The following is a 25,666-nucleotide window of genomic DNA, read 5'->3' as shown; positions in this document are numbered from 1 at the left end:
CACACACACACACACACACACACACACACACACACACACACACACACACACACACACGGATAATTAACTGTAATAAGGTAGTGTTTTTTTATTGGGGGAAAACTGTGTTAAAGAGTAAAAACATCTTAGAATTAAAATGCAAATCACATCATCTGAGTGAAGCTAACATAACCCTAATATAAGTTATAATCTCTGCAGGTCCACATCTTTGTTTCCATGACGTTTCCAGCTGTGCACTCAGGCCTGACTGCCTGCAAACTTTAACTGAGCTGAAAGGGGAACTTCAGGAACTAGTCAGTTGATATTTAAAACTCCACGCCTGTGAAAAAGAACTTCTCAAAAAGCCAATGTTTATTTGAACAGGGGGGTTAGCTCTGTGGTGCGGAAAAAAGAAGAAAGAAAAAGACTCAGGCTTACTTCGACAGTGATCGCATTATTAACCATTAACCTTTATAATCCCGTTTATCTGAAGCTGCATTAAAAGCATTGAAAATTTATATGCTTGTGGCTTTTTTATTTGGCTTCAGCTCCACACAGAGTCCTTGTACACCTGAATATGAAGCTTGTTTTCTTCTATTAATAAGTACATAACTGTAAACCGTGCCAGCTGTTTCTCTTTAATGATCATGTTTATTGTACAGAAAAAATAATGACTGTTTTTAGTGCTTTTCTTTCTGATTTTAACTTAATGTTTTTTGTTTAATGCATCGGAAATTCTAGGATTGCACTTTTTGTGCGGCGTAGCGATAGAATTTCAGATTAATGTTGCATTAGTAAACTTTGAATTGGCTAAATAAATGATCGAAAAATGACGCTACAGTGGATGTAAAAGTTACAGTGGAAGATAAGTTAAAATCCACTTTTTGGTTCTTTTAGTGTTCTGTGAATTTATTGTAATATCTTCTAACTTTTTAGGAAGATTCTAATTTATTTATCTGCAGAAGACGAAAGCCACAATGGAAAATTTCCTGCAGCTCCACTGACTCATATTTCATTCTTCCAAAAAGCGAATAACTGGACAGCCCAGATTATAGATATGTTAGTGACATCTCGCTCAGTATGCAAATTCTTAGGTAAGGCTGAGAATTGGTGTTATCCCTGGTTGGAGCACGCAATAAAAGAGGTTTTTGTTCTTGGTAGATTGTAATCTGCGTGATTAGAGAGAGAGAGAGAAAGTGATGCTTAGAAGTCTATCTGGTCTGTGCTTCCAAAAAAGAAGAAGTGCGGTACATTAAAACATTTAAATTGACCGGCCTCTCTTTCTATTATGTGGCTGAACGGCAAACGGGTATTGGAGGTCTCCTACATATATATACCTGTCCAAAGTGTGCACCTGCACTAGTGTAGCAGCGCTCACCGGTAGGGACAGAAATGGCCTCAAGTGAGGGAAACACATACAAATTGGTGAGTTAGAATAAATGCTAATTACAAATGTTTCGATTTTTAAATAAATATTAAATGCATTTCATGCTTTATTATTATTTTACCTCTTTATATTATTTTGTATAAAATGAGGCGGATTTGTATTTCAGACATCTTTGGACAGTGACATCAATCAGCACTTTCAGGATGCAATCGATGTGATTCAGCAACATTCGAACAATTCATACTACGATTCAGGTGAACTTTACGGATCTGTTAGATTGATTGAATTGTTTTTATTTGGGGAGGGGTTCTTTGTGGTGAGGTAAAAAACACAATTTGAGTCTTTATTCTTAAAGTTTTACATGATTTTTGATGTACTAAAGTTGAAATTGTCTTTTCAGATTATTCATATTACGAGAATCTGGGAAGTCACCACCAATCACTGCAGTGTCAGATCTCCTGTTGCCTCGTCACACACCAGTCTGAAGTCCCAACTCCTGTTTATGACTGGAATGACATGGCTGTAAGTGTAAAGCATTGATAAGTTTGAGAACAGAGATTATAGAAATCTGGATATTTATATGAAATGTGTTTTTTACAGCAGCAGTCTTGGCCTCAGGTCATACCCGATGTTGCGTTGAGTCACTCAGTGCAAAATGAATCCCCACATTTTTACTCCATCTTACCACCACAAAGGAATGGCAAAGGTGATCAGTGTTTTAAAAACACCTGAAAATTAGTTGTTGTTACACTTTTTTGTGCAATCAAAACTGAAACGACGCTGTTGTCCGTCTCCTCAGGTCGGAAGAAGCTCAGACTTTATGAATACCTGCACGAGGCTCTGAATGACCCCAACATGGGCGACTCAATCCAGTGGACGGACAGCGGCAGCGGCACCTTCCACTTCATCTCCAAAAACAAGGAGAAGCTGGCTGAGTGCTGGGGCCAGCGTAAGGGCAACCGCAAGACTATGACCTATCAGAAAATGGCAAGAGCTCTGAGAAACTACAGCCGTACTGGGGAGATCATCAAAGTACGCCGCAAACTCACCTACCAGTTTAACCCAGACATCCTGCACAGGCTCGGCTCTGCACATGTGCCCATGCACCTGCCCCGTCACCCTCCACAGGAGGAGGCCCACACCCAGCAGCACAATCCGTCCGAGCAGAGCTACTGCGGCTCTGCGGCAGCAGACTGGCACAGCTGGTACGCTCACTATCAGCCGCACGAAGATTACGACCTGGCCGCAAGCTTCACCTCACACACCAAACTCTGAGGTGGCGGAGAGCTCTCAGGATGTCAAAGTTTTCAAAGACTCAAATATTTTCGTTACATGCCGGATCCTGGTTGTAAAATGTATTAATTTACAAAAAACCTATAAAAATGTTTTTTTGTTTTCTTTTGTTTTGTTTTGTTTTTTTTATTTCAATACCTTTACTGAACAACATACACATTTTCTGGCAGTTGCAACCAGTACTGTGTGGATTATTTAGCATACTGTTTGCTTACCAGATTGACTTCAAGGCAGCAGCAACAAAAGTTAAGAGTAAAATTAACCTCACAGAACCAAATCAAAGTGGTTTTCCTTAGAGGTTTTCTTTCTGGATCCCTATTTATTCAAAGCATGTCATTATTTGAGAATTTGGGACAGAAAAAGTAACAGACTTTGTAAATTGATTCTGTATGCTGTGATTTAGAAGTGTTTGTGTACATTATTTAAGTTGCTTTTAGTAGTATATGAAAGAGATTTCACTGTATATTACTTGTAAATAAGACTTTAATATTCTCATTTTGTAATTTATAACAAAATTAATTTAAACGGTATTGCTTTAGCAACACTTTAGTTGGATGATACAGGCACATACTTTTAAAGAAGGGGTAAAGTTAAAATGACGGATGATCCAAAGCCATCAGTTAAAATCAAGGATGTCACTAAAATTTTAATTTGTATACTTGTATTTCTTTTATTGCTAATATTAAATTTTTTTTTGGCAATTAGTGAACTGAAATTCATGATTACAAATCTGTTAGCGTCTGTAGTGCCTCTTTTACTCTTCCTTTCTTTTCTTTTTTTTTTTTAAACCTATGTGGATCTCGTGCATTTAGCATATTGTTTTACTTTAATATGCTCCAGTTTTCCTTTTGCCTTTTGGATTGTTTTTATGTCAGTGTAAGCATTCAACAACACTGTTGTAAACATTTTTACATGTCCAAATAAATCAGAGTAAATTAAATCAAATTCAGTTCAATTAATGTTGACAGGAACCAGTAGCTGGTTAATGTTTCTTTAAAAAGAAAGATTGACTGAAGGTCTGTATAGAGCCTGAAGTAAATAAGTAAAACTTTAAACTTTTTTTTACAGACAAAGTCACAGAATAAAACATGAAAATATAAAATCTTTTTTTTTTCATTCTAATACAGCAAAAAATGAAAACCTGGAATTTAGTTACATTTTTCAAACTATATTTTAATTTGATTAGTTTACAGCCTTCATAATTACCATCATATCACCACTAGATTATTCAAGATTTACCACCAAACATCAATTATACTGTAGCATGTTTGATATACTAATAAAAAAAAGGTAATAATGTTTAAAATTCTAATGATCATTTTTATGTACATGTAAATAGTAAGTGGAAAATATATTTCATGGTTTCACTAATCTTTATCCATAAACACTAAGATATAATAATTTAAAATCATTTTCTCAGTATTGTTCAGTTTTGCTGATATGAAAATATCATCATCTTTCAATGATTCAACATCTCTCCCAAAAAAAATAAAAACTCAAAATAAAGCTACATGCTGCTATTATCGTACAAAAATATATTTTTAAAAAACATGTTGAAAGATTTGGCACCGTCTCCAATGCAGTGAAATATTACAACAGGCACACAAAATATGAAATTAAGACACATCCTGTGAGGAAAAATGTGTCAGCAAGTGTGTGTTTTCCTGAATCGAGAGCATTGTGTAGAAGCTGCCTCCAGGCCAGGTCTTATCTGGTTCAGCGGGGAGGATGTGGTCAGTGCTGGGAGGCTTTGTTGATGGGTTGACTGGTGCTTGTGTCGGGGGCTTTGTGGGATGGTGGTCATTGTTCCTGCGAGCCCAGGGTAGAAAACGTTTGGTTTTATGTATGTAGAAAGCCCGCTCCCGTGGGGGGTATAATAAGAGTCCCCGAACTTGAGTGTCTCAGTGTCAGTTGTGTGTAATTCTCCCATTCTGCAAGGACGGTACAGCATTCGACTCAACCTTATCAGTGATGGTAAAGAGAACTTCCAACATCTTTTCAATTCTGACATATTCAAGGCTGGTTTTATATTATTTACATCTATCAGAGTTTTTTCCAGGAGACTCAGTCTGATTTGGAGGTTATATTAGAGTTCCTCGAGGAGTATCACAGACAAAACAATGCAGAAAATGGTAAGTGGAAACTGGAAATCTATTAATTATTCACTGATTTTAGTTGACTACAGCTTCTAAGTAATTTTCTGCTTTTTCTGACAGACAAGGTGCATTGGACGGCTATGGAGGAAAGAAATGTACCTGCAGACGAAACATGCAAGCATTGCTGGGCATACTATGAGCCACCTGTATGCATCAATAATTTGTATTTTAGCACTAGTTTTCTCTCACATATTTGAAGGCTGGTAAGCACTCTGCAATTGGAAATTCTGTTGATTCTCTTTTCTTCTCTTCATCTTTTTTCCCTAATTGAAGAACATCAAACCTACACTCCAGCCTTTCCTTGCACAAGATGCTCCAGCAGGACTCGCCCAAAACACAACAGCAACACTGTCTGAGCGTGGGCCAATGCCAAGCTTCACGACAACAAGAAAATCAACCAAACACCCAGCCGCAGCAAGGGGGAGTGGTGAGTTCTGCTTTTTTTGGTCACTGGATACTGTTATTGTCTCTGTTGCTATCAGTATGAGGGAAATAATACCAAGAGAGCAAATAAGAGACCTTCCCTTTACCGTAAAAAACAATGGAGCCGTGCATCGCTTACCACAATAGCTGTTTTTACATATCTATCAGATAATCACACTGTTTACAGCTTTAGCCTCTCCACTAAATGGCATCCCATCACTGAAGAGATTTTCTGGGAATATGTGACAATTGAGGAAACGATTAACTGTAATCTGTAGTAACTGTTTTGGCACAGCTGCCATGATTTTCGATAAGTCTTTCTTTAAATCCACCTTCATCATACAGGCCACTTACTGTTTGCATAATGGCTGCAGGTAAAAGGGTGCGACTCTTTCACTTCCTTTTTGAGATGCTGGAGAATCCAAACATGGCCCACTGTTTGTCCTGGGTGCCAGCTGCCGCCGGTGTTTTCCGCTTTTCCTCCAGGAATAAGGATCAGGTGGCTGCACTGTGGGGACAGAGAAAAGGCAACAAGAGACTCATGACCTACCAGAAGATGTCCAGGGCGCTAAGAAACTACGCCCGGTCTGGAGAGATCTTCAAGGTGAAGAAGAAGCTCACCTATCAGTTTAGCCGAGACACCCTGATGTTGCTGCAGAAATGTCATCGAGATTTGTAATGTAGGCTCGGTTTTCTGTAGCTCACATCATGTCAAGTGAACTGTGCTTTTTTTCCTGTTTATCTCAACTTGCATTTCCTACATTTTTCCATTATTACTCAGACTATTGATGGCTTGTGGTGTAAATATCAAAAGAATAAAGAAATATTTTACTGTTTCTATCATTATGGAGTTTGACTTTTAAATTTTTTATTAGTAAATGTCCCAATCATGTCCCAATTATTCTGGTTTATGGAGGTAAGAACGGTGCGAGTGTTCAAACAAAGATGTGCTTATTAATGTTTTTAATTCAAATTTCCAGAGACTTTATCAGGGCTGAGACAAAATGTATACATACATATGAAGTTTTGGCTTTTTACTTTCTGCCGGACCACCTCCATTTTTAAATTTTTTTTGAAAACTTTTACATAAACATGGAAGTTTTACGATCCGTGTGCCACATACAGAGCTGAAATCGCTCACCATTCACCTAATTACACATTTGAAGCTTACATTTTATAAAGAACAGGTCCACATAATATTTGAATGTGTCTGATGCGGCTTCAGGAAATATGAATCAGCTGAAAGACTAGATATCTCTTTCAGGTCCTGTGTCAGGGTTTTTCTGGATTTTTTTCCTATTTCTTAAAGAAATAACTTTGAGATAATTTTCACCTGCTACATAGCATGCTGAGACATGCCAAGTTTTTGGCTGAAAGCTCTTTGGGAATCACCTTTTATGCCTGTCAAACTGTGTTATCTTAAGCATTTTTTGTAGGTTGAACTAAAGAAATGGACACAAATTATGTTTTTTTGCAATGCACGTGCAACTGTGAGTCACAAAGTTCATAAAGACAGAACTTAAAATTGACCCATTGTTAATTTTCTGTTATGTGTACACCCAATACTGGTTCATCCCTTGAGTTAGGTGGCTTTTATGGCCTTTTTTAGTAGCCTTAAGTAGCTTAAGTAGCCACTTGCAGAGTAATTTTTGTTCCTCAGGTACGAGGACTGGACTAAAAATGAGTGAAAAACGTTCAGAAAGCCTGGAGAAATGATACTTAAGACCACTTAAAAAAAAAACACAAGAAAGTCTGGCTGCTTGGAAGCAAAATACAAAGAAAGGAGGGGTGTCTTGAAACTTTTGCAGAGTACGGTATTTAATAAAAATGCGGTGAAAACCTTTTATAAGTTTTCACACTTGAGATTTTAAACTATGCGATGTGGTGAAAAAGCCACACAGAGGTGTGCTATTTGATGTTTATTTTTTATGTTATTTATTTAGCATGTTAATGGCCCACTTTGCAAGACAGCTATATATTTCATAACTCGACATTATACTTGATGCCCAGCTACAGCATTGATTTAGCATGGAAAACGCACTGTTATCCTAACTGTCTGTAATCTAACGATGCAATTGAGCATCACAGTTTCAAGCCCGGAGCATATGCATACAGGTGCAGTTAATTAACTCTGCTTAGGTTTCATGTGAATCCCCAGTCCTCAATATCTGTATACGATCTAGAATACAAAATAACCAACAGAGGGAGAGAAATGTGAATTAAGTTCCGTTCGTTGACCACTGAAGTCCTGAAATTTCAAATCCACATGGGTAAGGTCTTTACACGGGGCGATAGTTTGTAATTATTCCTTACTAAATATAATTTCTTCTGCAAGCATGTTTGCATATGTCCTAAAAATGCATCTCTCCAAAATACACTTTTGGTTGTGAGTATTTTACAGGAAAAACTGTAGTTTTCAGTCACACGTTCTCTTGGAAACAGAGTTGCTTTTGTCTCTCTCAATGGACAGAAATGTGAATTTGCACTTGTTTTTTTCCTCATGTGATGGATTTGATGGCTGCTAGAAGCCAGAGGGTGTCAGTGTAGTCCTTTTCAATGCCTCCAGCTTCCATTAAACTTCATTTGTGTGACGTGACCTCACGGCTTAGCCTCCTCTGTGATGTGAAGTCTCGCCCCTCGTAGGCAACTCCAAATGGTTTTGTTCTCTTTGTAGCCCACATGATACTTCCCTAAGCCCAGTATTTACTGCTGGAGCCCACTTGCAGTTATAAATGGGCTAACTGAACTATGGTTGTCTGTTACCAAGAAAGGCCACAAACTGAACTATGAAAACAGGCATTTAAGGCAGGAGTGTATGATAAATTGAATGCTTCCTAATCACAGGATGATGATTTCCTTTGGTTTGCAGAATGGATCTAATTTTGTTGCTGCTCATTTAAAAAGAGCTTTGCTATAAGCTGTGACTGTCTCTGTTTCTTCATAATGCTTTAAGCTGCATTCCTGCTCCACAGCCCCAAAATAGAGCTCAGCCTTGCCTTGACTGTGCAGCTGGGCCATCCACTTCCATATGAGAGAGGTCCCCAACATGCTCATGATATTTGTCAGTAGCAGGAGAGTGACACTGTACAAGTGAAGACGTTTCAGTGTGTTGGCGCTCGTAAATCCATCAGCTTTCAGCCTTGTTGTTTAGTCTTCACGACCTTATTAAAGACTACGTTTGATTTATCACTTGAGTTTGACGTGCTAAAAAGATTAATTAGGACCAAAGCAACCCTTTCAGTTACATAAATCTCAATGAAACCCTCTTTTCATGTCAGATACACATGTCAAATGTCAAGGTTTATGACAGCTTTCTAAGTATAGGCCGTATAACCAGTGCCCAGGCATCTCCCCACTATTTATTTGCCAGGTCGGAAAGCCTGCTGTTCTTGGACAGCATTCCCCTTGGATTAAGCTGATATCTGGCACCTGGCATTGAGCCCCTGCTTGTCAACTCTAAGTTTGTTCTTTTTTTTGAATAACGAATCCATACATTCTCTGAATATGTCGTATATCATGTGAGCATAACCCAGGATTGTCGGAGAGTATTACATCAGCCTCGGGCCTGTTAACAATGACGACACCTTTTCCTTTTATATCCCACCTCCTGTTTTGCCAGTGATCTACCGTGGAAGCAATCTTAGTAGTAATGATATTACAAAGTAAGATAAAGGCTACAGCAAATAATTTCAAAAAGACTATCTAGTCAATATAATGTTGGTATTTTGTCCAAAATCTGGAATTTCCATAATTCCATGTGTAGCTGAATGTACTGTACGGCACCACAGCAACATATTTATTTGATCACAATGTATGTGTGTGGTCTATTTTTAGGTCGATCCCACATACATCATGCTGCAGCTTTAAATACAAGTTAGTAAACAATATCTGACACTGAAAATAGTCTCCACTATATACAAAGTTTAAGCCTTTGTAAGCACAGCTTACTAAAAAAACAAAACTTAAACAATCCATCTGTGTGTTTAAATGCTCAAACAATGATTCATCATAATATTACGACTCTAAAACATCACCCAAAATATGCTGTAAACACTGATGCAAACTTTGAGAATGAGTCAAGTTAAAAGTGTTGTGAATTTAACATCCTGATGCACTTGTAATTCATGGCCTCGCACTGGGTATGGGACAATAATGTTACAGTAGGTGTAGGATGGAGCTGCATTGTCAACTACAGAGAGGAGGAGCATGCCACATCTCTATATAAGGCCTAAAAGCCTGTCCCTCCTTGATCTGTTATCGGTCCCCCTCTTCTCCCCACTGACTTTTCCAAACCGTATCCTTGTGCCCTCTTCATCTCCCATCACTCTGCTGCAAGGGGTCTCTGAGGGTTTTTATTCGCTATTGTCCTACTCACCATCAGCACCTATCTGTCCCTCCTGGACTGAGGAGGCTCCCACGCCTCATACAAGAATCCTACCTGCATCTTTTGACTCCTTGGTAGCTTCTTTGGGACGCAGCTCAAGATGCCAGAGCCCACAAAGAAAGGTAGGAGTTTTAACAGTATGTTGCCAGCATGCAGCTGGGGTCCAACCACCTGTTACAGTTTATGTTTTAATTGTTTTAAAAGGTACAAATGCTGAGAATTTGCAACAGTTTAAGGTTTACAATGTGGTTCTGCTTTTTTTTTTTCTTTTTTTTTTTTGATTGAGGGCAGCACAGTTTGTTGTTACTGGCTGTGAGGAGCTCCATCACTCTATGGCTTGCCTGCCAGCTTGTTCATAGGAATCCTCAAAGTGACTTTGAAAGTGGTATTGTATTACTGATGCGTGCGTGTTTCTACCATCCTTGGTACAAGAGAAGATTTGAGGCGTACAAACAGATAGTATTATTGCAAAGCTTGGCATACTGGATCGGTTTAGATTGATTTGACTGGAGAAAGACAAGATGGTAAAGCAGGAGAGGAATGTTGATGAGTGCTCAGGAAAAAACTACCCCTGAGGGATGATGCAAGCTGGATGGAAAGTGTGAGGGTTGAACCGTGTAAGGATAAATAACATCTTGATTGTAGATATCTTCTAATTGAGTTTTTGTTCAACTGCAGCTTCACCATCCCCTGTCGCGCCCTCATGTTGGATCTTTCTTTCACACTGGAGTGTCACTCATCTCTACCATCATGTCCATCAACATTCCCTTTTAATCCACTTGTGTCTGTCATTACCTTATGGTATTACTCCCACTCTACCGATTAGCTCAGCTCTCCGGGCAGCATCTGTTGTTGACCCAGACATGCCCATGTAGAGGAAATCAAACGCTTTGTTCAGCTTTTGGATGGCTTCCGAATTACACATAATAGAACTTTCAAAATCTATGATTCTCTAGAAGAGGATTGGTGTGTCCATACCAGCTCTTGGACTGCTGTGCATTGTTTGCACATCTCTTTGTACACAAATACATCTCTGTATTTGATTTACCTTCCATTAAAATATGTTTTAGGTATTTGAAAGGACTGAGGGTTGCCGCACATCAAGCAAGCTTTGCCTTTTAGATCGTAAAGCATTATAAATACTGGATTAAAACATTAACTTGACAATCTGCAAGCTACAAAACCCTAACAGTACCTTACAGTACCAATTTAGCTCCCTTTCTATTTGCGTCGTTTGCAGTTAAGAGAGAGTGATGTGCGAAGTGATGTGACAATCAATACCTGTTCTTACAGAGTTCATCTGGTGCCATGACCATCCATGATCCCTCGGGAATCAAGGCTGTGGTGAATTAAAGGCAGCAGATTCCTGTCTGCTACAAACACTACCCATAAATAGCTGCACAGCCCCAAGCAGCAGATAAATAAGGGCGGAAAAGTATTGTTCTTTAAATGAGTCTGAACAGCTGAAGAGGAGGAGGGTAGGGGCTGTTGTTTTAGACACCCGGCTCTCAAGCCTTTAAAATGTCCCAACCAGAGATGACGGAGTGGTTGAGTTGTCCCTGGATCTCTGGGGAGCAGGATTCTTGTCCCTGGAATAGTTCAGAATGAGCACACTTTTAATCCCCATCCCTTGTTCACTGCCATCTCCTTTCACTGCCCCTCCTCCACGCCAAAACAGACACCTCCCTGCCACCCTGTGCTCAGGATGGATCACTCAGAGGTCAGGCAGCTCCCTATTAAATCTCCAAATCTGTGCCCAGCGATCCTCATGAACTGTGACAAAATTTCAGAGGTAGTAAAGGCCATGTCTTTACCTCGTAATATTTATTGTCACTAAGGTCCAACACTCCCCTGGGCTTTATCCTCAAACACTTTGTGTTACTGAATGCCACCTAGCAAATCAAGCCCATGATGAAATACACAGGGGAAACCTGTCAGCAACTAACTGCCACTCAAGTGCTGATTCCTAAAGGGTCCTTCAGTGTAGTTGTTATCAAAGCAGTAAATGGAAAAACTAAATCACCAGAAAGGGTCTGGTTGTATTAGCTTTAGCTTGAATGTCTTATCAGAGCAATAGGGGTCTATATTAGGAAAAATGAAGCCTCTGGCCATTTAGCTTACATACACATATGAGCCCTTCTGTCTGCACGCCAGCAGCGGCGACAGCTGAAAATACCTGCAGCTCCGTCAGCTGCGCTGAGAGTCCTCAGAGGTAAAACAAAACCTTTCTCCACTCTCATTATCTCTACGGTGATGAGACAGAGCAAGGCTCGCTCTTGGGTACATGATGTGACCCTGCAGGATTCTGGCACACGGGCCAGCAACACATTGTTTTGGAGTGAGACAGAACTGTGGCTAATTTTGACAAGGAATGCTAAGAGGGAATCATTACAAATGGAGAGATATCAGAAGCTAAGTGGCAACGGAAGAAAATGTATATATGTCAGTAGACATACTGTACAAGGAATTAGGGTTACAGTTTTCACTGATGGGCTTCAAACAGGTGGCAGTGACAAGATGGACAATACACGGAGGAAGGAACGTTTTTTCTACAGGGATACAGACATTTCAACAATATTCCACCCTTGGGATTCCCATGTGTTCACCCACTGACATTTAATGTCATGAATATGAAGTACTAAATTCACTTTTTTAAAATATACATTTTTATGGCTGTAATAAGAGGTTTAAACACTCTCCACATCTCACATTTTTCTTGAATCCAAGGTGTTTTAGTGCCAAAAACCCCTCTAATAAACTTTAATAATTATTATTAATTATTTGGGGCATTAAGTATCTGACAAAGATTTCTGCAGGAGTAAATTTCAATGTACTTTGCTGCAAAAATGTAAATTTTGTAAACCTATAATGTTAAAAAGCATACACAAATTTATGGATACATAACAGTAGTGGACCAGGTCCTATACAAGACTATGAAATGTTGGGCATTATGTACCCTAACTGTCAACTTCATCCAAGCGCCGACGATATTTTTAACTCTACAGCATAACTGATGACATGACATTTCGAGCTACAGATATGACAATATGCTGCACTTAAATGTGCTTTGTTTTGCTAACTTCTGTCTGTTTTTAGCATGCATTGCCTTCATTCAGATGCTACTGGCTAGCATTAGACTGTATAAAAGATAGCTTTAACCAGGATGGCATCACTCATATGTTTTGGACTTAGCATTTTACATTTTTGAGGTTAGCATTTTGGCAGTAGCCATGTTCTTGGATGAAAGTGCGGAGTGCTAATTTATTAGGTACCTATAAACTATGTGGGTGCAATGCTTGGAATGATATTAGCTAATTAGTGCTCAGAAACAGACTAATAAAATACTCACCAAAACTGAAGCTCAAATTTCATAGATGGTCTGTTGTTCACAGCCTACCACAATTTCAATCACATAATCCAGGTAAATGCTCCAAGAGGCTCCAACATCACACAAGCACTGATTAGGTCCATTTAAATGCTGGAAGTAGTACATGAGGCCTTGCAGACTATGACCACACCCATTACTCAATTTTCAATGTGGTTGTGTTATAAAATTAAATTCACCCCTCTCAGAGCTGTTTTAAAGGAGGACTTTATCCACAAAAGCCAAAAATATTTTAGTACCAGTCTTTAAAATGCATTTTAATGCTGTAAAGTTGAACATTTTGACATAGGAGTGTATTGGGACTGCCTCCCATATGGATCCTGCCTCTCGTGGATCCTAGAGGAAGTTTTTGTTACTTCTACACTTACTTACTTTGCACTGGTTTTGTGTTTAAGCTTTGAAGTTGCCCTTGCTGCTATTTGCAGACAGCAGCCCTCAGTCCCCGGTGATAAAACCACCTGTCAAAAATGATAAATGATATAAATGATAGCCTGTGACCCTGAAAGTACCTGCAGAAGAGGGCAGCAGGGGTTAGCCTACAGAGTAAGAAGTCGCCATGCTACTGCTCTGTTTATGTTTTCTTAAATAGTGATGATCGATGTGAGCAGAAGGCAGTTGAGACAAAAGGTGTGTGTAATTGGAAGAGAGAGGATTACCAAGTCTTTGTTCAAATGTCTACATTATATCTTTTTTTCCTCACAATTGAATTTTTCATAGCCTCTATTTGTGGAAACAGTTTTGTGGAGGTGCAATTTGGCTACAGTGCTGTGAAAAAGTATTTGTCTCTTTTGTGATTTCTAAGATTTTTGGACACTGTTTTTTCTCACACTTACGTTTCAGATAATCAGACAAATTACAATATTATGTATTATTATTGCAATTACAAAATAAAATTGTTAAATTCTTCTTTTAAAGGATATTCAAACCAAACGGGCATTTGTATTCGTGATCACTTGAAGTGTCTTTCACATTACTGGAAGAATTTTGGCCCACTCGTCTTCCAGATTTGTTTTAATTCAGCCACACCTGAGGGTTTTCCACCATGAACAGCCTATTTAAAGTAATATCAAAGGATCACAATATGATTTAATGCAGGACTTTTACTAGTCCACTTCAAAACCTTCTTTTTGTTTGAGTTATTGAGAAGTGGCAGGTGTGTTTGACAATGGTATGACATTAGTTTTATTAAAGGTATAACCGCACTTTTCCCAAAGTCTTTGGGATCATTGAGATGTTTTTTGGCAAATATGAGATGAGTCTTTGTGATTTTTTTGTTCACCAGTGGTTATCTCCTTGAAATTCTGCTATGCAATTTTTGCCCAGTCTTTGTCTTAGTGCTGGATTGTGAACTCTGACCTTAGCTGAGGCAAGGGAGGTCGGCAGTTCTTTGGATGTTGTTCTGGGGTCTTTTGTGACTTCCTGAATGAGCCATTGATGCACTCTTAGAGTGATTTTGGTCAGCTGGCCACTTCTGGGAAGGTTCCCTGCTGTTTTCAGTTTGTGGGTAACAGCTGTCACTATGGTTCACTATAGTCCTAAAGCCTTAGAAATGGCTTTGTATCCCTTTCCAGACTCAAAGATGTCAATGACTTCTGTTGCATATGCTCTTGAGGTTTTTTAGATCCCAGCATGATGTGCTGCTTTTAAAAAAAAAAAAAAAAAAAAAACTACCTCTCTTTGTCAGACAGGTTTTTATTTAAGTAATTTCTTGACTTAATAGCTATCAGGTTTGGGTGTAGCTAAAAAATTGAACTAAGCTTTCCAAAAAAATGCGGTTGCTCAAAGTTAATTTATGATTTAATAAGAGGGGAACCTGTGTGGTTATGAAAGGGTTTTTTTGACTTAATAAATGAAACCATCATTTAAAAACATAAATTTTGTATTTAATCATGATATCATGATATCTTTTTGCATAATATTAAAATTTGCTTGAATGATCTGAAATATGTAAGTACGTAATACGTAAAATCAGTGTGCTCAAACTAAGAAAAAAAGAGAGTCATAATGCAAGTAATTCTGCTGTCATGTTTCATAGTTGTATTTTCTTTTTCTTCCTGTAGATGAGCCAAATGGTCAGCCAGAGGGTGAGTGCACATCTTATCATCCTATCACCTCACAGCCCAGCAGCGTAGAGTTACACAATACACAATTTTTTATAAAAAGTCGCTCAAAATTTGCACAAGTATGCAATTTCAGTAGAAAATACTACTGCTGTGATCAAACAGCAACCCTTGTTTTCACTTGTTGTACAGGAACAAAGCAGGACAGGTCTACACATGTAATATAATGAACCTGGCGTGAATGTGCAAACACTGCCGCATAGGAGTGTAAATGTGGAGCCAATAGTCGGCAGTATGGATATGCTGCCGTGCTTCACAGAGATCTGTAGCAATGACCAAGCTGTCAGCATCTCTGACATTCCTCTCGTCAGCCAGCTGATCCCTCACTGTTGATTCAGCTGACGCCTCTGCCATCCCATGTGAGCAAGCTGCTGGCGTGTTATTGGCTTTTTGCCGGCGACCTTGGAGCTTCAGCATCTTAATGCTCCAGCTCAGTCGGGTGGCGGGAGAGCTCAGCTTTTTAAGGTCCAAGTAAAATATTATTCCCAGAAATTTTCTGTATTTAACACATGTAGAAATAAAAAGACTACATCACAACCAGGCTAAGGTCAGCATTATTGAAAACGTATAGCAGCACTTCATATGAAATAGGGAGAGTTATGTAAATAAGATGAAAATATAAGGAGTCTGCTCTTTTAGTCATTTGGCGTGTTCTGATTTCCAGGATGTCAAATACTGCCCGCTTTCACAGAAGTAAAATGCACAAGGTGTTGTTTCAATAATGATTATTGGCAAAATGGGTCACATGTGTGACATTGGTCATCCTGTACTCTTTTATTTGCAGCCACTTATACTACTAATAAGAATACACATTGAGTTTCTTCACTACCAACTTTGTGTCAGGCTGTCCTTGAAGTCCTCTATAGAGGCAACACAAAAGAATCAATAAAAAAACAGAAGATCCAGGTCATCCCGCTACAACAGAATCCACATGGCCTGACCCCTCTAGGCCTCCCCAGAATAGTCAGACCTTACTCCAAAAAAAAGCAAGGGTTATGATCACTGTCATCATGTAGCTATAAAACAGGTGGGGTCTAAGTAAAAAAAATCCATAAAAAGACTGAGTCATACAATCCTGTCTCACAACACAAATTTCCCAGCATTATTTAGTGTCCCTAAACACCACTTTTCATCTGTCTTATCTAGTGCCTTCTGAAAGGACATCAAAAATGGTATTTGGTATTTACAGAAGTTGCCTTGAATTTGAAGTGAAACACTTAAATTTGAGTCATACATGTCATAGTTTTCCATTTGTATGATTTTGCTATTGCTTGCTGCCATGGTAAGACTTTCCATGGTTGCTAACATATTATTGTGGTTGTAATTTGAATGGAAAGGACGGCCTTGTCTACAAACACTCTGAGCTGTATGTGTGATGGTAACTGGAAATGAAGAAGGTTCCCCTTTCAGAGTAAAACTTGCGCCTTATGAAACATGTTGGCTGTGGTGCTGAGCCACAAAGTTTACTATGAACCTTCTCCATTTTCAGTTGGCGTCACAATTCTCTCAGTTTTTGCAACTGATTATACCCAGTGACAGCCAGCAACCTACAGAAACCACTTACCAACCAGTCAGGGAAAACACACATTTCTCTAGCAACCAGTGTTTGTGTCACATCAAATAAGGCGAACATGAGAGCCCTTAAGTGGTTGACTAACTTGTGCTTTCTGCCACTGTGAACCTTCATTCAGCTGCTGTCCAAATTCAAAGCCCAGACACCAGTGGCTTCTGATAATGTGGCAGTATTTCACGCTCTGGTATGAGAACTCTGACTAAGACGCAAGACAGCAAAAAAAGAAAAACAGACATTAATAAATTAAAACTTTTATATAGTGCTTGTTAATGAGGAAAATCATTAAGTCAATATAATCCCATTACTGTAGCACAATATAAAATAGTGTCTCAGAGCCCAACACTCATCCTAGTGTTCAGATGCGGAAGCTACACAGGGCAAAGCTAGAGTTCCGGCAGTTTTACAGCTGTAACAGTAACGTGCATTCCTATCAGTTTACTGTGTAATCCCTTCGAGCACGCATTCTCTAAAATGAGAGGATCTAACAGTTACTGAGGAATATAATGAATGCACGACATTGCCTGACGAAGCACGACACTTCCAACCGGTGTGTTTATTAATGCGTATTAATGTGCATTTCAACATGAACGACCTTTGCACAGCCTCAAGTGTTGACATATTAACAGCACATTTTCAGTCAGAGAGCTTACTGATGAGTCTAGGAGGATGTTCTGGAAAATGATGATGTTTTGTGATAAAGTATGCATACTTGCAGGCAGGTGGGTGGATATAGCTGTGTGTCTCTGTCCGTGTGAGTGTGTGTCTGTTTGTTTGGGTGGGTGGGTGTGAAAGTGAGAGAGGCACTGCAGATGCTGAAGCTTCATTGCTTATCAAAAGCAGCTGTTCCATCCACAACTATATTTGTCACATGCTCAGAAAGTGTTGCCCCAGAAAGTAGCGGTGCCCCACCCCCACCTGAGATTTCCCTGGAGGTATCTCCACCCCCAGGTGGGTATAACCCTGATGCCTCCCTCTTCACTTGCCCCAGAATGTTTCGCACTTTTTGCTGGTCACACTCACATCACGTGTTCGTTTGGTGTGTGCCATCACAATTTCATTTTTTTTAATTCACCGTGCGAGGCCTGAAACTGCACTGTTCTTGTGGAGGTATGATCACTCAGCACACAATGTTCACTCAAGAAATTAGTTTAGCTGCAGCAAACCACCCCACTCACTGTGCACACATCCACATGCCTGCACTGCTCTAGATGCACGTGCCTTGATTCATGGAGCTGTTACTAAGTCATGCTGTGGCTGTTTTTGTACTCAGCTGTATATGTTATCAAACAGGAGGTCGATGAGGGATTACAGATCCCGGGCTTTACTGACTCTGTTGGCTCCAGTCAACGGCCAACTGTCCCGATTTACTGAGTTAGTAAATCCCTGCCTCCTTGATCACTTTACAGTATAGATATGCAATGACCAGATAGCTTCTTCACTGACATTTCTGATAAAACGCCAGAATACCACTAGATTCCTTTAATGGAGATTCATTTGTGGACTTTAAAGCACTGCTCTATTCCTGCTGGTTTTCTTTCAGTCTGTCAGGTCACTTCTTTAGCTCCAGATGAAATATTTCAGTGATGCATTGAATTACTTGCCACATTCATTCTGCTAAAAGGACAATCCTATTGATTCTGGTGATCCTGGGATTTCTGTTAAAGCACTACTATGAGGTTGACACTTGTCCTTTGTAATAATATGACCCAAACACTAGTAGATGGATGGATATTAGATGCAAGTATTTCAGTGATACTCAAGAAAAATGCAACTGCTTTGTTGATCTTTGCTGTCATTTGGTTGTCTTCTCATCTTCAAATACTATAAAAATGAAGCACCACCTAATGCAGTTTGGGATTTTACCCAGACTACACAATAAAACTAAATTAACAGAGCTAACAATACCAGGCCATAGAGCATCCTGTATTAATTGAGGAAAAAGTGGCATAAAACAAAATCTACTCACCAGGAAAAACTAAACACTGAACAAGTAAGTGAGGGATGATTGAGAAGGGCCTGCTAACCCTAAAGCATACCCTGCTTTGTCATCTTTTTCTTCTAAATTGAGCCACAGTTTACAAAATAAACATCTTGCTATGCTAACCCATATTTAAAAGTGAAAGTGTTTGCTGAGGTCTTATATTAAGAATATTATCATATTGTCGCAGACTTAGATACAGTATTGTTATAGTGTAGTTTTCTTTATTAAGGACCAGCTAATACACAATCCCAGTAGGTGTATAAGATACATATCATACATATTACTTAAGCTTTAGACTCATCTTCCTGCCTCAAATATCGTCAATTTCAGTCTATCTGGTCATTAGCTATTTATACTCATCTCATTTGAGCAAGCATTGTCTTGTGAGGCTTCGTGTGTTTGTGCTCAATGCTTGCTGCTCCAGCCTGGCGCTTTGTCTGCTGTACAGAGGCAGTAGCAGAGGGGAAAGAACCAGTAGAGACTGATGGGAAGAAACCAGAATCCACAGAGCCTGTGCCAGTACAGGCTGTGGTGGCTCAGGAGCCGTGTCCTGCCGTGAATGGCTCAATCCAACCACAGCCTGGTGGGGTTGGGGTAAAAGAGCAAGCAGAGTCTGCTAACTCTACTTTAAAGGAAGAGGGCACTTGCTCTCCCCCACCACCTGGTAAGTATGCTTCTTTAATATGAAACAATCCCATGTCTCTCAGTGAAAGTGCATGTTTTACCCCTCTTGCTGATCAAAGCAAACGCACTGAGCATTGAAATAGTCTTTTCAGTTGCACATTACAACTGCACTGCAGCATGGCAAAAGCAACCTTTAAGACAAGTTTCTTTTTCTTTTTACATAACTTCAAAAATATTTTTACTATCAACAAAAAGATAATAGATTACTTTGCTAAGTCAACATTGAACTTCACTGATTGGCATCATGCACTGACTTCTCACTTGTTTCCTAAACAGTGCAACCCTAACTTTGATTGCATGCAGACTTCAAAGAAAAAACAACAACAAAATTTATGAGTTTTCAGATCCAAAGAGTTATATAAAAAGATAAAGTACTGATTAGGTTGAGAAATGGCAAAATGAAAGTGATGCAGTTTATTTGCAAGGTGAATCATCAAACTTAGTTCTTTATAATCCAGAAGCAACAAGGCAAAAACATGCGAACATCAAAGTACTGACAAACAGGCCGCTTTCCTTGGATTATTTTTCTTTATGTAGAGGAAAGATGGAGCTACTTGGCTTAGCCATGAGCTTTTTTTTACCACTATGTGCTGCTTTGAGGCTGAATTTTATCTGATATACCTGTTTGTGTGTGTGTGTGTGTGTGTACACACACTTTGACGCTAGTCTGCTTGTGCTTTTGTTACGCCAGACTAAGAATCATACGGCAATACACACCCAGCTATGACCTCACACTGTTTCACTCTACAGTACAGCAGTTAGGGGGTTTTGTTGTGCGCAAACCAATCCATCAAACAACTTTTTCATTCATGTCCAAGAATTGCATGACACAGTTGTCTCGCATGTGGTCATTGGCCTTCTTGGCCTCGTGCTTTTATGTCAAAGTTGACCTGCCAGTGATTGACCTTGAGTCTTTTGATAAGTGGGTCTATTTGTCAATGACAACCTTTATTCCAGATGATGCTAAACCTGCAGCCACTACCCCATCCCCAACACCTCAACCAGGTTGGTACCAATAACAGACCTTTTCAAGTTCCTTATGGTTGCCATAAAGCAACGAATTAATCATAGTAAGTGCTCCCAAAATATTTCAAGCACTTTAGCAAGATGGTTGAAGGAATAGCAGTGTTAGGTAGTTTAATTATTGCTCCTGTACAGGAAGGAATTTAAGAACTACAAAGTGAAATAATAAAATCTGCCTACAGTGGTGGTCAGGAGTTTACATACACTCATCATGGGCATGGATATCTTGGTCATTTTGGGATTTTAATGTTTTAATGACTTTAAAAAAAACAATAATTAGTTACAAAAGGTTGAATTTAATTTTGATTTCATCGTATCCACACAGGGTAAAACAAAAAACAAAACAAAAAAAAACAAGCTAAAATATATACATATGTCCCTTTCTGGCTTAATTCAATTTGAATATTTGACTACTTTTCTGGGCATAATTGCTAGTTGATTGTTTTTAAGCATAGTTCACAAACCTTTAATAGGGTTGAGGTCGAGGCTTTGGGAAGGCCATTCCAGAAGCTTATAGCTAGCTTTATCCATTTCAAAACCAGTTTTTATGTGTGTTTGGGATTATTGCCCCATTTCAATAGCCAATTGTGATCAAGTGAAGTGAAGTTGAAGAATTTGGAAGTAGTCTTTCTTCATTATTCCACAGACTTTTTGCAATATACGAGTTCGACTGGCAATCTGCAATTGTTTATGATCCCAATTTGAGTTGTGGCTCTGCAATTGACCCCATGTGTACTAGAAAAATTCACAAATAAATTCAAACTTGTGCACCCTGTTCTTCTCTTTTTAATTCAACATAGATGTATTTTGTATAATCATCCCACCCCTGGAAAGGTTTTTCAAAAAAATCATTAAATATCCTAAATTACTAGGATGTTCTTGCCTATAATGGTTGTTTGACCAAAACTGTAATTCTCTGGTGTCTAATGTGCTTTACGGCTTTATAAGTACACACGTTTTTAAGTCTGGTTTAGGCATTGACAAAAGTACCCTTTACAATCTAAATGATGTAAATATTTAATACTGATGTGTCACATCTGTAAACTTCAGATGTATGTCTATGCTTGTTGACATACATGTAGAAAATGTGTGATTTCTACTTGCAAACTTGCACTGCATAATTTCTACCTGCACTTCAACCTTTATTTCTCTAAGATAACTAAAGATGGATGTGGTAATGATATTTTATATGCATGTATCATGCAAAATATACACCAAATAAATCACTGTATAAATCACTGTACATGCAATACAAATGTGCATGCCACTTATGTCTTCAAGTGTTAATTCAGCTGTCATAATTATATCACATATACAGATGTGTATAGGCTACTGGGGGTTTTTTTTGTTTTTCTTTTTTTTCTTCATTTTTCTTTATTATGTTTTCAGTTAGTTATGATCCTGATATCAGTTTTATTTATGTGAACATACGATTTGGGTTAAAAGGAGCTGTGCAAACACTCAACCTGCGATTTCTGCAATACTAAAAAAGCATATTTCGTATTTCTATGTCAAATGAATGAGATACATTTCCCCAGACAGTGTGTCATCTTTGTTAACAACATATTAGTTCTAAAAGGTGCAATCAAAAAGTTCTACGCCTAATGAGCAAAATTTTAAAATTGCTACTTTTCCCTTTTTTTTCCCTCGACGCCTCTTTCAGTGCTCCTGCTTCACTTTATTGCGAAAAGTATCTGCTCTTTTTCCTTCACAAGCATATGAACTTGAGTGAGATCCAATTTTTAATCCATAGGGTTTAATATATATTATATATACATTTGGTTTAGGAGTGCATTTATGGAAATTTCTGAAGTGCATTTGTGCGCTTGCACCACTGCATCTGACGCTTTACATTGTGACGAACGGCTTTCATGCAGCTGCTCGCCATGGAAACCCCTCTCATTAAGCTCTCTAGGCACTCATCATGACCTAATCTGAAGGCCACATTAAGTTAGGAGATCTGTAGCAACTGGCTCTGCAGAAAGTTGGCGACCTACCACTAACAGTTGACTGTGATATATTTAGTAGTGAGGAAATTTCCCAACTGGACTTGTTGCACAGGTGGCATCCTATCATGGTACCATGCTGGAATTCACTGAGCTCCTGAGAGCTTACATGTTTGCAGAAGTAGTCTGCATGCCTAGGTGCTTGATTTTATAGACCCGTGGCCATAAAAGTGATTGGAACACCTGAATTCAATGACTTGGATAGGTGAGGAAATGCTTTTGGCAATATAGTGTATGTTTGGAGTTTGTTTTTGCTGGAAGAAGGACACTAATGCAAATTATATCATGTTATGTAATTTGAAACATTACATCTACGTATTCTTTTTGAAGCTTTTGTTTTCTGTGTCAGTATTAGTGTTGGTCAGTTAGTTTGGAACATTTTGGTTAACTTCTAAATAAAAAAGAAAAACAGCTTCCCTAAACCTTTGAATGTCCAACCCACACTGTTGTAGCCACAATAATCATCAAACTACCGGCAGTAGTTATATTTATAGTGATTAATTTCGATTATAACTCTGTTTTTTTTTCCACAGAGGATGCCAGTTCAACCAAGAAACTCTCAGTTGAGCTGCCTAGTAAGATCCCACCATTTTAGATCTTTGACCAAGAAGCTTATTTTAAATGATTCAGAGGCTGAGTGTGGAAAACATGTTGGAGACATGTTTATCTCTAGGTATTTTGTGTGTTTGGGAGTTAGCCTTTTAGCAGAAGAAAGTCAAAATATTCAAAACTCCCTTGCTAACGTAAATTTCAAAGAGCGTTCACAATATAGTTTGAAACAAAAAACCAAAAAGAAGCACTCTGACCTTTAAACTCTGACCTTTCAAAATTCCTCACTGCTTGCATACCTTTAACTGCTTGTCATCGTTTTCTGAGTGTGTGCTTGCTTCAGTGGACTTTACAGTACTATTTCTTACAATATGCTGTAAATTTCTCTCTGTCTTTGTTTAGATGATAGCGTCCCTGTGCCAGCCATGGGGAGAAAGGACTCAGGTAATAAAGTGGTAGCCCTTACACTTCTAGAGAAACTTTGTTCGGTTTTATTTGTTTCAAGAATATTGCGCGAAACGTGAAAAAGATTGTTTTATTGAAGTCTCCCCAACTCTTTGTGTCTTCACATAACCATAAAGGACATAAAGTGGGCTTCAGAGAAATAAATCTTTTTCATTTTCATTTAGAAGGTTTAAAATTATCACAGAAAAGCTAACAAGATTTTGTCCATGGTGAAGTTTCGTAAAGTATTAACACAGTGCCCAACAGAGGTGAATCACAATCATATGGCAACAGCATTATCTTCATTCATACCTCCAGGATCCAAAGAAGACTGCAGTATCCAGACAATTAAGAATTTATAAACCCAGTTTTTCTTTAATAATAATAATAATAAAAAGTTAGGTGCTGCTTGTTCTATTTGCATATCTTTCATGCTTTCCATGTTGCAAGCTGAGATCCTGCTGCTGTGTGAGGCGTGAGTGCTGGAAGTCATGTGTGTCTGTTAGTCTTTCTGTCTGTCTTTGTACCTCTGGACTGGTAAAAGTAAAAATTTCAGGTGAGAAGTAAAAGGTGGGTGCTACGACTCCTTACTGTACTATTTGTAGCCTGTGGCAGAGGAGAGCTGTGTTTCACGTAGGTGATCTTTTTCCTCACTGACCAGTGTGGTCTCTGGGAGAGGGTCAGGCACCAGACGAACTGGACAAGCCCGTTGACAACCCACCGCTCTCCACCCTGCTGATTGAGAGACCCCTGAGTGGTGCTGTCACTGTTGGTGAGTAATAGAATGAAGAAGAAAGAAGATCTGAGGAGTGACTTCAAAGGGAAACCTGCAAAAAAGGAAAACTGTATCCATCTGACAGATTGCAGTAGGCATAGGATTTAGAAGAGCCAAGATATCTTTCTTTATTCCAGCCTTATTTCAGATCACTGCTGGTGATGCTAACTTTGACTTGTAAGCATAAGTAGAGACACCACTAAGCTGGAAATGTTCTTATCCCTCAGTTCCTCAGGCCTGAAACTGGTTGCAACTTCCGGTCTCACATGAAAAATTTATATGCTCCAACTGTACGGCGAGTGGTTGCTGGGTGAAACTGGCTGCAAAGAGGATGGTGAACCAAAAATGTCCTTGTGATTGCTTTGGTGACTGCTAGAAAATTGCCATTTTCGTGGAAAACGCACACGCCCAGCAACCAGAGCTCCCGACAGAGTGTTAACAAATATGTTAATTGATTTTTAGTTTATCATTTTACTGTTACACCAATAGCTCCAGTACACATTTTTTTAATCAATGTACATGTTTAAAAATACTGTATACACCAATTAACAATAGCTTGCCTTCATTTAAGCTTTCCTTTAAAAATGCATCCATTAATGAAATGTACTCACACATAGAGACCACTGCAACACATCAACTTCAACAGTTAGATGAAAGGAGACTTTTTTCTAAAAGAAGCAAAAATATGCTGTGTACTTTTCACTGTGACACTGATATCTGATAAGTTAAAACAGTCTCTGCATCTGTATTTGTATACAATATATGAATGCATGCTTTTTTTATGTCAGTCTTCACTGGTACCCAATTACACTTTCTCTTTAATTATATCAAATTTTTCTGTCCAAAGGTGGTGACATCACCTTTGTTGCCAAAGTGGAGGCCAAAGATCTTCTGCGCAAACCAACTATCAAGTGGTTTAAAGGGAAATGGATGGATCTGGCCAGCAAGACAGGAAAACATCTACAGCTAAAAGAGACCTTTGACCGACTCACAAAGGTATCCATGTACCCTCACCTTCTTTAGAAGGTATGTAAGCAAATTTTGTGATAACGTTACTCTTATACAAACTTTTATCAGGTCCACACATTTGAGATGCACATCATCAAGGCCAAAGATAACTATGCTGGGAACTACAGGTGCGAGGTCAACTACAAGGACAAGTTTGATAGCTGTTCCTTTGACTTGGAAGTTAAAGGTTTGTCACATTGTTAAAATACTTTAGAACAAAAAAAATCCGCCACAAACATAAAAATTGCATACTATGTGCTGATACTGTTTTACAGAAGCTGAAACGGGCTCACAGAATATTGACATTCGATCCGCTTTCAAGAGAAGGTAATAAAAAGACCTTTATGAATGAGTCAGCAGGACCCTTATGGAATTTGACAGAATTTCTATGTTTTCTTTTCAAAACAAAGCATTGTTCTATTATAGGATCTCTAATATTCTATATATACTAATAAAGACACCTGAAAAAATGAAGATAAGAAAAAGTGCCATTCAT

The 25,666-nt window shown here is 38.7% G+C and overlaps 2 protein-coding genes across 15 annotated transcripts in view; both read left to right on the top strand.

Annotated features, from left to right (window-relative positions):
- Positions 1 to 1,326: 1,326 nt before the first annotated feature.
- LOC102196740 (transcription factor Spi-C) lies at positions 1,327 to 2,706 on the top strand. Of its 2 annotated transcripts, none has more exons than XM_005740784.1 (5): positions 1,327 to 1,404; positions 1,533 to 1,620; positions 1,767 to 1,888; positions 1,970 to 2,072; positions 2,166 to 2,706. In XM_005740784.1, the coding sequence occupies exons 1-5, from the start codon at positions 1,372 to 1,374 to the stop codon at positions 2,639 to 2,641; spliced, it is 822 nt and encodes a 273-aa protein (XP_005740841.1). In that variant the 5' UTR covers positions 1,327 to 1,371; the 3' UTR covers positions 2,642 to 2,706. The 2 variants fall into 2 exon arrangements, with proteins under 2 accessions (XP_005740841.1, XP_005740840.1); XM_005740783.1 differs by having other exon boundaries at positions 1,967 to 2,072.
- Positions 2,707 to 9,501: 6,795 nt separating this feature from the next.
- mybpc1 (myosin binding protein C1) overlaps positions 9,502 to 25,666 on the top strand; it is a 35,896-nt gene continuing 19,731 nt past the window's right edge. For 4 of the 13 annotated variants that reach the window (XM_005740782.1, XM_013912851.1, XM_005740781.1 and 1 more), the window contains exons 1-11: positions 9,502 to 9,744; positions 15,068 to 15,091; positions 17,577 to 17,648; positions 19,130 to 19,345; positions 20,323 to 20,370; positions 22,928 to 22,969; positions 23,346 to 23,387; positions 24,049 to 24,159; positions 25,010 to 25,158; positions 25,240 to 25,357; positions 25,446 to 25,497. In XM_005740782.1, the coding sequence (XP_005740839.1) occupies positions 9,723 to 9,744; positions 15,068 to 15,091; positions 17,577 to 17,648; positions 19,130 to 19,345; positions 20,323 to 20,370; positions 22,928 to 22,969; positions 23,346 to 23,387; positions 24,049 to 24,159; positions 25,010 to 25,158; positions 25,240 to 25,357; positions 25,446 to 25,497 (896 nt within the window). In that variant the 5' untranslated portion in view covers positions 9,502 to 9,722. Of the gene's footprint in view, positions 9,745 to 15,067; positions 15,092 to 17,576; positions 17,649 to 17,679; positions 17,808 to 19,129; positions 19,346 to 20,322; positions 20,371 to 22,927; positions 22,970 to 23,345; positions 23,388 to 24,048; positions 24,160 to 25,009; positions 25,159 to 25,239; positions 25,358 to 25,445; positions 25,498 to 25,666 lie in introns of those variants that run through there. The other 9 variants (XM_013912853.1, XM_013912855.1, XM_013912852.1 and 6 more) reach the window with 9 other exon arrangements.

The sequence above is a fragment of the Pundamilia nyererei genome, unplaced genomic scaffold, assembly GCF_000239375.1.
Source record: "Pundamilia nyererei isolate P.nyererei 1_Seehausen unplaced genomic scaffold, PunNye1.0 scaffold00104, whole genome shotgun sequence".
In the NCBI taxonomy this organism is placed as follows: Eukaryota; Metazoa; Chordata; class Actinopteri; order Cichliformes; family Cichlidae; genus Pundamilia; species Pundamilia nyererei.
The sequence above is the reverse complement of the archived record's forward strand: the minus strand, read 5'-3'. Positions and strand labels throughout refer to the sequence as shown.